General features: G+C 47.8%; 1 protein-coding gene across 2 annotated transcripts; it reads right to left on the reverse strand.

Annotated features, from left to right (window-relative positions):
- Positions 1–10,912: 10,912 nt before the first annotated feature.
- Positions 10,913–14,255, reverse strand: ADCYAP1 (adenylate cyclase activating polypeptide 1). Of its 2 annotated transcripts, none has more exons than XM_052704401.1 (5): positions 13,873–14,255; positions 13,509–13,641; positions 12,024–12,158; positions 11,642–11,737; positions 10,913–11,300 (listed from the first exon to the last, which is right to left on the reverse strand). In XM_052704401.1, exons 2-5 carry the CDS (start codon positions 13,607–13,609, stop codon positions 11,114–11,116), a joined length of 519 nt encoding a protein of 172 aa, XP_052560361.1. In that variant the 5' UTR covers positions 13,610–13,641; positions 13,873–14,255; the 3' UTR covers positions 10,913–11,113. The 2 variants fall into 2 exon arrangements, with proteins under 2 accessions (XP_052560361.1, XP_052560360.1); XM_052704400.1 differs by having other exon boundaries at positions 13,509–13,616; positions 13,873–13,991.
- Between the last annotated feature and the right edge of the window lie 207 nt (positions 14,256–14,462).

A 14,462-nucleotide genomic window follows, 5' to 3' on the forward strand; every position in this document is an offset into this window, starting at 1 on the left:
TGATATGAATTCAACCTTCTTCCACACCGATGTCTGTATATTCATTACTGAATGAAGTCCACTCCGTGGCCAGCTTGGTTTTTCCCAAAACAGTGTTAGCATAAGGTACTCAACAAAGTGATATGTCTGCCCACACAGGACAACTCAATTTGTGTACTTCCCCACCAGAAATGTCCTCAGTGCTGAAGTACAGCTCGTTGTCAGTCCCAACAAGTTTTCCCTGGCCACGTGTGCTGATACAAATGGACTTTGCTGTTTGGGTCAAGACCTCTTTCATGGAGGCCTCCTCTTACTCAGGAGTATCATTTCCCTCTTTGAGTCACACAACAGAGCTCCTGCTGAATGCACAGAGTCCCACTTCTCTTCACTCATGATCCTTAGGGTGTATTTGTTGTGAATGTACCCTAATGGCAGGACAAGGGGTATGTTGTGAAAGCACTGCTGGCATGGAATTATTTCTCATCATAGGATAGGACACAGACTGTTATTTTAGTCTTTGTAAACCCATCTGGACATCTTCAGCTCACCAGATTTTTTTTTGATTAAGGCACCCAGACTCTAACAAACTCCTGCTGGCTTATGTCTTTCCCTACAATGCAAAGCATCTCAATTGCGAGTAGTCAGGGAAAGGCAGCAGCATTTCTCTGCCCCTTTTACATTCCTGAAGCAGAGAGCCTGGGCTGATTGCTCCACATGCAGGAAGCCATCAAAACCCAGGGGGAATTTTGTACTTGAAAGGGTTTCAGTCGTGAACTGAAGCAAGCATCAGCAGCTCTCAGTGAGCTTCGAAGAAATAATGGGTGCACAGAATATCTCATGAAGAAATGATGAAGTACATATGACATTGCTAGGGTGCTCCAAATCTTGACAGGTATCTGCTTATGCCTAGGTGGTTATGCTGGTTTACACACACAGCTGTGTGTGTGTACATGTGAAAAGAGAACTGTCCAAGATAAAAACAGACAAAATAAAAACCACAGATTTTGATCAAACTGGTAAAAGTCACAAACTGGATAAAAAAATATTTGATTTTTCTGATGATTCAAGGTAATCAGTGGAAGTTCTCGAACAAGTTTTTGAAGCAGCTGAAGCAAGAATTCACACACACAGCTTTGTGTTACAACAGTATCCAGAAACATTGTTTGATTTAGTTAGGGTTTGCTTGCAAAAATTCACTCTGAAACTTCAAACCCAGGCATTGGAGTTGTATGGAAAGCAAAACCAAATTAGTGTGCAGTGTTTTATAATGCTGCTTGTTCTAGAGGCTTGTTATAGAAACAAAAGTCAAAATGTACCTGATACATACAAATTGTCTGCACTGAATATAAAGAAGTGAAATATTTTGTAAGCCATAACGAGAATTTTAAAATGCTCTGAAGTGTAAACAAGACTGGACAGAAAAAAATTGCTTAGATACAATATGAGATTTTTAGTGAGAAAAACTTGGTTTGGAAGAGTTTTCTTGTTCTTTATTGATTTTTAGTATGAGGTTGCAAAAAACAAGTGGCAGCAGTTGTATATGTCTTGTCTGGCAGTATACATGAAATGAAACTGTGACAATAGATACTCAAAGTCTTTATGGGAAGTTATGTATATAGCAATGTAATTTATTACATAACAAGAGCATGTCCTGCAAAAATAAAATGGGGCATTGATTGCCAATATAAAGTCAAAACTAAAACATAAAAGTGAAAAACATAAGAGCTACCAACCCAATGGCAATTCATGGTAAGTCGGTTACACAGGAATTTAAAGGCAGGTTACAGCATAGCACGTCCTTTATTTACTGAAGGCTAAAAATTCATTTCAGCAAAGGCAGTCCTTCCTTGTGCCCTGATTTGTAGACTTATCTTGTCCTGATGACCACCACCAGAAACAAACAGCTGGGTAAGACATTTATCTTGATCTGTGCACAAGCTCAACCTATTGCTGTTAGGGCTGAGCAGAAAATTTACCTATTTCTCAAAGGTCAAGTGTGGAGGAACCAAGTTATTCTTCTTTGGTGCCTTCTCAAGGTGGAACAGCCTTCAGATACTCTCTGTTACTGCCTCACACTCCCAGGCTGTGCCCAACTGTTCCCCATACAAGGCACTTATTGCTATTTCAAGGCTATTTTTTCTGCCTACCATTACTTACTGCAGGGGAATCTAGCAAAATCCTGCTGGTACGTGTTTTTGCTGTGATATCAAGCATCTTAATTTCAGTCAGAAGTGTTTCACTGAGGAATCAGAGGACACATTATACCCTTTTTATCGGTACACAACCCCAGTCATATGTGTGCACACAGGAAGAAATTTTTCCCATGCAGAGGATGACTCAGACTAGGTCAAAGCAGAGACAGAAGGAGAGTGAAGAAAAGTGAACAGTAACTGCAGTGCACAAAAGGTGGCATTTATCTTACTGGAGCGACAGCCGCTCATTCTGAAATTAGCAGGATGTATTGTAATTTTCTGACACAAACCCACCCTTCAGGAACCACTGATAAAGAATATGAAAAGACTGCACATGCTGACAAAGTCATCTTTAACAAGACAGGGTCAGATTCTGATGAAACTCGCTCACATTGAGAGGCATTTTACTTCTGGTCTTGGCTTGACTCACTTTAACACCATCATTATTAGTGAAATAAGGCTTAGTTAAGTACTAGCCAATGGTGCACTGCAGTTGCACTCCTGTTGGGTGCTGATAAATAATAATTAATAGTTTTCCATCTCAAAACAAATTTCAATATTTTTGGCTTCTCTAAGTGCCCAACTCCACTGGTTGGTGATGATAGCATGGGGTTCCCCTGCAGGACTGTTATAAAGACTGATCTTAATGATTGATTTCACCTCACCATTGCATGGTACCCCCAGCTGTGGTAGGGCTCATGAGAACGGGCTGCTATAACTAGCAGGCATGGAGCTGACTCTCTGTTTATAAGATTAAACAATGACTAAGCTTAGCAAGAAGCATAAATAGTGTTGTAATAATGCTGTCACTGCAGCTTAACTAGAATAAAATGAAACTCTTATAAAACATAACTGCCTTTTATTATAGAAAAGTCAAATGTAATCAGAAAACAACTTCTTTTTGGTATAAATGTTCCACCTGTCTACATACAGCATGCTACATGAAGTCCCTGGTTTAATCACTTCTTAGTTGTGATATGACTCTTCCCTGATGCAAAACACAGTGATGAACCCAGCCAGTTAGGGAAACCAGGAGCCGTTGAGCAAGCACGATCTTAAAGAGTTTGGGGTTTTTTTAGGTATTTATTGGCCCAGGAAAAAAAAATCCATAGAAGCTGTATGAAAGCAGATAAATTTTATTCATATCAGAAAGGGATTGTGGCTTGTAATAGCCATCCATCAGGTTGTACTGGGGAGAGGCTGTGAGTGTTCCTCACACTTAAGGTCCCAGCCCAGGCTCTGGCACAGAGGAGACAATCTCAGAAGTCACTGATGGAGAAAGAGATGTAGTCTTCTCTTGTTATGGCTTGGAGGCACCTCCTGGAGAAGGAGCAAGATGAATTTCACACGAGTTGTGTTGCCACATAACCTTCATGATTTCCTTGATCTGACAGGAAAGTCACTGATGCACAGAAGGTCTAGGAAGGAGGGAGAAACGAAGAAAATGTACATCTCTATTGTAGGCAGATAGCAACTGGAGATGGGTTGGGTGGAGTTCAGTTGGATTGGGTTGGCTTTGGTTGGATTGAGTTGGGTTATGCTCATCTGGACTGATTTGGATTGAGTTGGACTGAATGGGCTTGGATTGGAGTGAATGGGCTGGGATAGTCTGACCCCACTCAGCTTCACTTGGTTTCCCTGTGATGGGATGCCTCTTTGCTTAGATATCACTTGGGCTGACCTCATCTGTTTCATTTATGTTTTTTTATCTTAACTCTCTGAAAACAGAGCTAGCACAAGGTGATACCTGCAAGGTCTTAGATTAGCTTGAATTGAAAACTAAGATTTACTGTGCAAAATCAGAGAACAAGGGATACATTAAAAAATCAACTAAGAAAAGAGAATGTGAATAAAGTTTTTTTATTATTTTTTTTTATTTTTTTTAACACAGAGAGTGTTTGAGAAAAGCAGAGATGAAAAGAGAAAAACTTGGAGCCAGAAGATCCAAACTTCCCCTTGATTCTAAACTTAGCTCAGCCACTGGCCCACCGTGCAGATGACTCACTGCACTTCCTTGAACTTAAATCATTTCTCCTACAAAACTTGTTAAAGAAAGACGTCAGTGTAAATTAGATGTTGTATCTAAGTTTAGCTATGGCCAATACATAAATATTGTATCTTTAATGTGCTCCTATCGTTTTTGTCTGATTCAGAAAAATGTGTATATACATACACATATGCCTGTGTATGCATAGCAAGGGAGAGAAAGATTTCTTTGTGCTATTTTTATGATTTAATTTCCATATATTGTTATTTTGCTGGTGACATAGAAGCTCACAACTGATTAGGAGTTTAACCATTTTGAGCTCAGCTTGATTCCCACACCACCCAAGCACTCTTCATCCCCTCAAACTGTCAGTGAAGTTTCAATCCCAGCCAGGCGGTGGGAGCGACGGGAGTACACATTCAGCGTATAACATACATGGTGGCTGATTTCTTGTGACACTAATCTTCACTCCTGAGGGAAAGGCAGACATTTATTCATAACTCTACTACTCAAAAGTATCCATCCTTCTCACCATTAAGATAAATGTCAAAACAGAGATCAGCCATAGGCTGAGTTTAGTCTAATCTGTCCAAAATGAATACAAATTTAGATCTGTTGTCAAATCTTGACTGATAAAGCCTTTAGCGTGGGCAACTATTTTCTGTCTGCCCTCTCCACACTGGACATGCACTCTCAGAGGACCATATTACCCCTACAGAAACGGGTGGGATATGAAGCCAACAAACCTTTCCAATGTGAGCAAAGAGTCAGAGTTTTGCCCAAGACTTTCAGAAACATGAAGCCAAGAAGAAGGAAAAAAAAGAAGTTGGTAAAATTTATCTTCCCTTTAATACTGATATTAAGTTAGTGGGGGTTGAACTCCCAGATTGTTGATCCAGTAAAGGAGAAAAACAGGCTCCAATCCACACATCGGTTTGAGGGATCTGTTGAAGATAGAGGTGGGAATTCCCATTCCTGTAGAACTGTTCATTCCCAACTTCCCCCTCCTTTCTCCAGTTTGCATTTCCACACTGAGGATGTATCTGGGAGGTCTTTCTTCATGTCAGATCCTGTCCTATACAATTATACCTATGCAGCTTCTCATACCCTGCTATTAAGATGCAGGACAACACCACAGAGGAACCAGAAATGGCTACCCTTTTTCTGCTCAACTTCTGTAACTCATAATGCCCTAAATCTCCACGAGGTTCCTTTGAAGCAAAAGAGATGAAACTCATCTCAGAGCCTGAAGAGAAAGAGTTCTGTTTTCTGTGATCCACACAAAGGAATTTTGCTGTTTCAGAGATCAATGCAACCATCTATTTTAGACTCTTTTATCATTATTGAAGCCATAAAACAAACACTCTTGTATAAATGGCAAATATAGGATGTTTTTTTCCAGTGATTCTTAAATAACTTTGTTCAAAAACAAGTCCAATTTTGGGGTTTGGACAAGCTTTCTCAACAGCCACTTAACTATTTACTGCTAAAGATGCAGTGGATTTTTTGTTTATTTTGCCTTTAGCAGTTCGGCCGCTTTATTTCTAATGTCTGCTATCCCTGATATCCCTCCCACGTATTCCAGATACTCTTCTCTAGCTTTTCCAGTTAAGTAAGTGAACCACATTCAGTTTTAGCACAAAGCACTTGCAGATGTCCCACACAGGTTTAGAGAAATGAGATCTTGGCTGTGCCAGAATGGAATTACTTCCATTACCCTGAGTGCATAAGAAGGAGATCTGGCCAGCAGTATGCCAACAGACACCAGTCATCGCTGTCTTGTGCTTTGTGCTTAGTCTGGGCCTTCTCTGGTGTAACTACACAGATCTGCACTGGTTCTGGATGCAGCCATGCATAACAGTTCAGGAATGGTATTACTGGCATGAGTCTGCACTCCCTGGAGGTGATTGGAATGGGAGCCAGGTGATGATGAAGGTGACGATGAAGGTGACAGAAGATGATGGCTGTGCAAGGACAAATGGATGTCTCCCAGAATTAGCTAGGGCCATGGTTTCTGGGTGAGTCAATGGATCATCTAGAAAAGAAGCTACATGTGGGGAAGCTATATATGAACTCTCAGCAGGATGAGAGCAAATGCCAAGAGAGCAAATGCAATGCTTTTAAATAACCAGCAACAGCTGAGGAAGAAGAAAAGCTGCCACTTTTCACCTCATTCTTGAGATGGTTGGTTTTGGGTTCTGCAACCTCTTCTAGTCTCAGCATTTCAATGAGGATGTTAAAAAGTGAAAATGGTTGAGAAGTAATGCTATCTGTGAAGACATCTCTAGTGATGAGCACTTAAATACCAGCCTTTCTACCTCAAAGGTAGAACACAGGAGAGTAAATCTCTGCCTGAGACTACCTGTGTGGAGAGGAAAATCTCCAGGCATCAGAGATTCTTCAGCAGTCTGTGAGTATCCTGGACTCAAAAATGAAACAAACTGAAACAGAGCATAGAGAGCTAAGCTGCACCATTTAGAAGAACTTATCCAGCAAATCTGCCATTCCTGCAAGTCTTGTAATCAATACTGCTGTCATAGAGAATAGCTCACTCAGAAATTAAATGCTAAATGAAGAACTCCATGAAATCCTATGCTCTGTATTATCTAAGATAGAGTAGATGATTGTAAATGTCCCCTCGGGTCTTAAAAATCTATGAGTATCGTTAAAAGGATAGGAACTTCTGGAGACTAAACAAGATGTCCTTAAAATGTTAAGGGATGTGCTTTTCTTGCAAGTTTTGCCTGAAGAATGACTAAATGATTTAGCCTAGAACTGGAAATAAGGTTGCAAAACTATCAAGTAAGCAAGCCCTAGAAATATCCAACTTCCTGCTAAATTTCTATTTTCCTTAACTCCATGTGAAAGCATACACAGCCAACAGAAAAACTTTGGGCTTGAAGGGGGAAGAGTAAATCTCAACGGGGACACGGAGAGGAGACCAGCTCCTCCACAGTCACATCTTGTGAATCACAGATATTATTACACCCAGATGTACACCAGTGCTCTACAGAAATCTATTCTTTGAGGCTCCCCAGGTTCTGATGTCCTGCATAATCATGAGAGAGAAGTGGTGTGGCAATGCATTTCTGCACTCTGGGACCTGGATAGTGCATACTGCTTAGTTCAGCCTCCTTATTAACTAGCTGGAGTTTGTCATTCTGAATGTCAGGACAGTTTTATAATGTGGGGTTCCAGAATGACATGTTGTCTAATCCTCATTTCCTTGGGAGGTTTTTTTCTCCATTGCTGCAGCTAGCCATGTAGCAGAGCACAGAAAGCCAGGCATTCCCATAAAGCTCATGCTATATGGCTCATCACTGCAAAATATTTTCCATCGTATCACTTCAAGTAGATGCTTAAGTCACTGGGAACATAGCTCATCCTCTTTATGGAGCTGTTCTTCATTCAGTGAAAAGGGGTTTCAGGACCATCTCTGACATTCACAGCAGAACTTCCCTCTTCTGCACAGATCAGCAAGGGTCAGGGCTGGTTAAGACCTTATTTTCTGCAGTTGGACCTGTTGCAAGGCTTGTCCTCAAACTGCCAGCATCAAGGAGGTCTTCAGTTTCAATATCTTCAGCACATTCTCATTTCAGATGGGCAAGAAATACAGTGTGATCACATTTATGAGCACCGCATAACCACAAAATAAGCCTAGCATCAGTTTCTTCCTAAGTGGTGCCTTTGGGAAGCAGTGTCTCAATTTTCCTATACTTTGAGAAGACACTGTCCTCCTCCCTCCCTCCTAATAGCTGCTTCTCTGCATCCTTCTCTGGGCCATTCCTTCCTTATCAGAGTTCTTACCCAGCCTGGCACTAATCCTACATACAGGACACTGGCAGCTCTGGTCTTCTGAGTTCTTTCAGTGTTTTCCAGACAGACAGCAAAGTGCTGCTGTTGAATCTAAACTACAGAGTGAGTACATGGTGGGGAGGATATGACCAGTCTATAGCATATCCTGGAATTACTTTCTTTTTTTTAAACAATAATTTGCTAGGAAATTGTCATTTAATTCCCGTGCTTTAGCATGAGCTTAGAAGGAAATAGAGTTTGATTTGAACTAAATTGCTGCTGCTTTCCGAGGTCCTTGCATACAGCCCCTGAGCTACAATGCAAATAATAAACATCAGCAGCTGATGACAAATGAAACTGAAGGTTGGAGGTCAGATACCCCATCCTCCAGAGTGCCTGTGAATTGCCTTCACTCCCTTTGCAGCTGCCTGTCTCTCCCTGAGACCCAAGCAGTACTCGATATGCAGCACAACCACTGTTAGGGCAGCACAACACTGGTGCAGAGAATGATGCTACCACCGCCAGGCCAGGTGTGGATGCTAGGGGATGGATGCTCAGGGGATGGATGCTGGGGGATGGATGCTCTGGGCACAGATGCTAGGGGATGGATGCTAGGGCAATAGATGCTGGGGGGTGGATTCTCAGGGGATGGATGCTCGGAGGCGCATTGGCACGCACACAGCATTCATTAAAAGCGGATTAGGTGGAACAAACAGACCAATGCTGCAGAAAAGGAATGAATGCAGAGCGCAGGAATTGTTGAAGGAGTGGGTGACAGGAGCTGACTGGGGAAGCTGGGGTGTGTGTGCGGAGCCGGGCTCTTTGCCTCAGCAGTCCCTCTTAAAGAACCATCAGTAAAAACGATCAGAGGGTATTTGGTGACAGGAAGATTAACCAGGCATGAAAAGTTAAAAGAACGCTGCTCAAAAGTGAGTTAATTAATTTTTTAGGATGAAAAGCAGCTTTCCATGTTAGCCTCTGGGTTCCTCTCCCCCAAACATTAGACAAAATTGCATTGTTTACAAAAATTTATTAATACAAACTTTACACACTTTATATAACAGTTATCAAAGTCCTAATTATAGATATCAGGTGTGTCATAATACTTTGCTGAAGGTCTTTTTATATCCATTTGCACACAAAATAAGTTCTCTGAGACTAACATCTACCTAAACTATCACTGCGTCTCAGGTCTGCTCGAGGCTCGGTAAGGCTGTTGGCGTTCCTAAAAAGTACACAGAGGATAACCGAGGTGATCACTTGGTGATGCTCGCAGCTAGCCACGGAACTCGAACAGAGAAGGTCAGAAACAAAACTTCAGGAGAGCCCTATGGCATCACACCACAGCCGACACGAACACAGCAAACTCTGCCCATCGCCAAAGAACAGAAAGAAGTACGACTAAAACGCAAGCCGATGTGTTGCAGCATCGTAGGGCCACTAGATAGCCATCCGTCAACTCGTGGCGATTGACAAGGTGAAGAGAAGGCACGAAAGCTGCAAAACCGCTCCCCGCGTCCCTCGGCCAAGCTGCGGGGCGGGCCAAGCTGTGGCAGCGGGGTTCGGAGCCGGCCCGCCCCGTCGGGCCCTGCCCCGTAGCGCAGCCCCGCAGCGTGAGGAGCCGGGGCCGCCCCCGGGCTCGGGCGGTGCCTTTGGGAGCGGCCCGTCCGCGTCCTCCTCCGGAGCCCGCCCCGAGCGCTCCGCGGGTGCGCGCCGAGACAGGAGTCCGTACAGAGAGAGGTGGGGTGGAAATGGTTTATCTCGTTCAAACCGGACCACAGGTGAACACTACACATTCTTGTATGACAAAAGGTGGGTTTTATGAAATCAATTTTACTAAGCAATAAGCCAGAATGTAGAAAAATACAATTTTACCTCCAAACTCAATAAACAAGGAACAAAAACGTTCGTCGTAGTGCATAATTCTTTAGTGGTAGCTACAACAGGGGTTCCTAGACTTGTACAACAGAGCTTGCATAAAACAGAACAAAGGAGTGAGAGAGCGTTCACAACCATTTTGTCGGGTATTTTTTTTTTTCCCCGAAAGAACATAACCTGAAAAGGTGACTCGGGCGGCTTAACAGCGCTCGGAAAGTGCCAAGAGAGGGGGAGAGGCGGGAAGGGCTGCGGGAAAAGAGCAAAAGAATCCAAGGAAAAGAGCGACTCCGACCGACAAACGCACAGGCGAGAGACTCGCTGGCTGCGGGCGGGGGGAGCACGGAGAGCAGCTCAGAGCCACGCGCGGCGCTTCGCAGCCCGCACCGGAGGGGGAGCGGGGCCGCTCCCTCTGCCCCGCACGGCTCCGCACTGCGCCGTGGGCGCTCCGCCCGCAGCCGGGAGAGCGGTGCGCTTGGCACCCGCTGTCCTCGCTGCGGGTCGGCATCGGGGGGCCTGGAGGGCTTGGGGGTCTGATTTTTGGTTGTTTTGTTGTTGTTGTTGCTGTTGCTGTTGGTTTGCTCGTTTAGCTATTCTCCCTCCGATAGGCACAATTTGCATCGAGCTGTTGCTAAATCCTCCTCTGCGCTCATCGCTAGAGGAGGCACTGATACGGATAGGACCAGAATCAAAGAAAAAGGGGGAAAAATAGAGAGAGAGATCGAAATCTCGAGGCCAGGGGGACCCCATCCTGCTGAGCCCTCCCTATGCACAGCGGCACACGGTGAAAACTGAGGTCTTCGCCCCCGTGGCGAATAAAAACAGTGCCCTTTTCGTTTCCGTTACAAAAATAGGAGCGCTGTTCAAAGCGGTGATTGTCTTTTTTCGTCTATTTATTTTCTATAAAAACATAAACAGCTCAGGCGAACTCTCGTCCTGGTGCAGCTTGGTATGAAGAATCGCTCTTTAGTATTCGTAGCAGTATTTATATATATATATTTATATCTCATATATAACTCAAGGATTGGTCCACAAAGTAGATCTGTGCGTTTCTCTAGTGCTTTCGTACAAAAGAAAAACCATATTATTATCAAAATATTCATTTAATGGCTTTACTTCATACATAAATACATGTTTGGGGAACACGGGAGCGGCGGTCTTTCCGTCACTTTGGAAATGACTTTTGTTTGGGTTTGGGTGGTTGGGTCTCTCTCTCTCTCTCTCTCTCTCAATCTCTCTCTCTCTCTCTCTCAGGACTACGCACGGCAGCGGCGGTTGCTCATCGCTACAAATACGCTACTCGGCGTCCTTTGTTTTTAACTCTTTGTTTATACCTTTTCCCCAGGACGGCCGCTAAGTATTTCTTGACAGCCATTTGTTTCCGGTAGCGGCTGTAGCTGTCCGTGAAGATGCCGTCTATGTGCCGCTTGCTGAGCGGTTCCGCCTCGTCCCCCAGGCCGCTGCTGGCACCGCTGCAAAGCACCGAGAAGGACACAACCATCAGAAGGAGCCCTCCCTCCGAGCCCCAACCCCGGCCCTAACCCCCAGCCCCGGCCCTGCATCGCGCGGCAGACAAAGGGCGGGGCGGTGCGGAGCGAGGCGTCTCCCCCACGCCATGCATACATGCATACATCGCGTTCCCGGAGGGGTTCGCTACGATGGCACCACCCGGGGCTGCCCCGCGGGAGGGACGGCCGAGCCCCAGGTGCGGCTGCTGCTCGCTCCGGCAAAGCACCGCGGGGAAATGGGGCCGCCCCGCCCCGGCCACCGCCCGCCGCGCTTTGTTCGCTCCCGTCCCCGCCGCAGCCCTTACCCGACCCGCTTGGCCATCAGGGAGTGAAGGTATTTCCTGGCGGACAGTTGGCCCAGGACTTTCCTGTAGGCTTTGCTGAAGATCCCATCGGCGTGCCTGCCGGGGAGCACGGCCCGTCAGCGCCCATCACCGAGGCTCTCCCTGCGGCACTGGGCCGCCGCCGCCCGTCCTCCCCGCATCCCCCCCGGCCCCGCTCCCCGCAGCACCGCTGCCCTTCTCCTCCCTACCCGGCACCCCGGGCGGAGGTACCCACCCCGGGCCCGGCTTCATCACCCCTCCCCGACTCCGCGCTGGCCGGGTGGGTCGGCATTACGATTATTTTCGCCCGTTGGGTGTTTTCCCTTTCCCCCCGCCCCGGTCCTATCCGCCGCCCCGCCGTCACCTCTTTCCCAGCGGGTAGTACAGCGCGTACACCTCGCCCAGCGCGGACGGCGGCCCGGCCACCCCCAGTGGCTCCTGATCGTAGGCGAAGTCCTGCAGGGTGTTCCCGTCCTCGTCGTACACCTCCTCCTCCAGCCTGCGGTAAGCACGGGCGGGGCTCAGCCGGACGTCTCCAGCCCCGTCCCCGCCGCGGGACCGTGCGCCGACGGAACGGGGCTGCGCTCGGCCCCACCGGGCTCTCCCCGCGCCCCGCTCCTCCCCGCCGCGCCTGGAACCGGGGTGGGGCCTGCGCCCGCCGCTGGGTTTCGTTGAGCGGTTCCTCTGCCCTTCGGGATCTCTCCGCTTTGCCCCCGCCCCAGCCCCTCCCCGCCGCTCTCCCTGCGGTGCGATGTAGGTCACGGTACGATCCGGGCGGCTATTTTTGTCTGGGAGCTTTAGCAGAGGTATTAATAATAGATGCCGCTAAAGTGTTCGGCTCCTGCTAATAACGGAGCTGAATGGAAGGAGCCGACAGGAGGGAGCTGGGGGCCTCCCGCGCCCCACGGCTGCTGCTTCCCGCGGGGAGCCCCGCCGGAGGCACCCCACAGATGGGACTCTGTAGAGGGCACCCCATAAAGGACATCCCGCAAAGGAAACCCAATAAAAGGCGCCCCACAAATGGCTCCCTGTAAAGGGCACTCTACGAAGGACATCCCACAAATGACACCCCACAAATGGCACCCCGATAAAGGACACCCCACAAACGACACCCTACAAATAACAGCCCGCGAAGGACACCCCACAAGTAGCACCCCACTGAGGACACCCCGTAAGAGGCACCGTGCAAACGACACTCCACAAATAGCATCCCGCAAAGGACAGTCCAGAAAGAAGTCCACGTAAGGGACACCCAACAAAAGATACCCCACGAATTGCACCCCATAGAGGACACTCCACAAAGGACACCCCACAAAAGACATCCAATAGAAGACACCCCACAAAACGACACTCCACAAACAACACCCCGCAAAGCATACCCCACAAATAACTCCCCGCAAAGGACACCCAGCAAAGAACATCCAATACACGATACCCACAAACGACACTTCCTCTGACACCCGCCCCGCGGGACCCTCCGCTCAGAGTTCAGCACTGCGGGGCGGGACAGCGGCCCCGGCCCCAACCCCCCCCCCCCCCCCCCCCCAAAGCCCGAATGGGCTGCGGGCAGCCGGGAGCACAGCCCCAAATGGGAAACTCCGTGTGACACCCCGACGCGAGCAGCAACCCCGACTATGTAACACAGAAAAGAAATGCGAGCACCTCACGGCCGGGGGGGAGGTGGCATAAAGACGGGTAAATGCTGAGGGAGGGGGGACGGAACCCTTGCAAACTCTCTATGGATCTCGCATCCTCACGCCGCCCCGGCCCCAGGCAAGTACACAGTGTACCCCCAAAGCGGAGGGGATCCGGGTTACTCGGACAGCCCCGAGGCTTGGGGGAAACCCACCTGAGCGCCGGGTACTGGAGTCCAACGGCGGGTGAGCAGTAGACGCTGCAATGCATTATTATGCCATAAACCAGAAGGGCTAGGAGCGCTTTGCTACACATCGCCACTCTGTGCGGGAGGGAAAGGAAAAGCGCTGTCAAAAAAAAAAAAAAAAAAAAAAAAAAAGTAATAAATTAATTAATTTTTTAAAAAAGAATGAAAAATAAAACTGATAAGACAATTAAAGAATAAAGTAAAAATAAAAATATAAAAAAATATAAACAATAAGAATCCCCCACGACCCATAGAGCGCGGCGGTGCCGTCGCCCGCCCCGTCGGTGCCCTCCCGCTACGGGAGGCCCCGCGAGCCGCCTCGGGTCCTTACCATGAAACTGTGACACCCGGCACTGAGAGCGTGTGGCTGCGGAAGGAGAAGGGAGAGAGGGAAAAGGAGAAAAACCCCAAAGAGGAGGGGGAAAAATAGATCTGTCTCCCAAGTTGCGGCCGAAAAGAGTCAAAGGGCTGCCGGCATCGCCTTTCCTCTGGGCGAAGGATGAAGAAGGCGCAGAAGCAGCAGAGAGTTGTTGGATGGTTTTAGGGGAATCCACTCCGACAAAAAATAAGAGGGAAAAAAAAAAAAAAAAAAAAGGGGGGGGGGGGGGAAATCGAAAAGGCCAAAAAAAGTTTTCAGGCAGCCGAGCAGATCCGGAGCGGAGTCTGCAGGGGAAGGGAGCGGGGCGCGGCGCCGGAGCGCGGGGCGCGGGGAAGGGACGCGGAGCCGGCCGGGAGCGGAGGCGGGGAGCGGGCTGGCTGCGGGCGGTGCTGCCTTCCCAGCTCGCTCCCCTCTCTGCGCGCCTTCAGCCTCTTCTCCTCTCCCCGCTCGGCGGCTCCCAACTTGACCAAGCCTTCTGCAGCCCCCCGGCTGCCACGCAATTAGCGACGGAATCTTTGCAAACACCGCGCTTCGGCAGGAGC

This window comes from Tympanuchus pallidicinctus, unplaced genomic scaffold (assembly GCF_026119805.1).
Source record: "Tympanuchus pallidicinctus isolate F22 unplaced genomic scaffold, pur_lepc_1.0 scaffold5, whole genome shotgun sequence".
Lineage (NCBI taxonomy): Eukaryota > Metazoa > Chordata > Aves > Galliformes > Phasianidae > Tympanuchus > Tympanuchus pallidicinctus.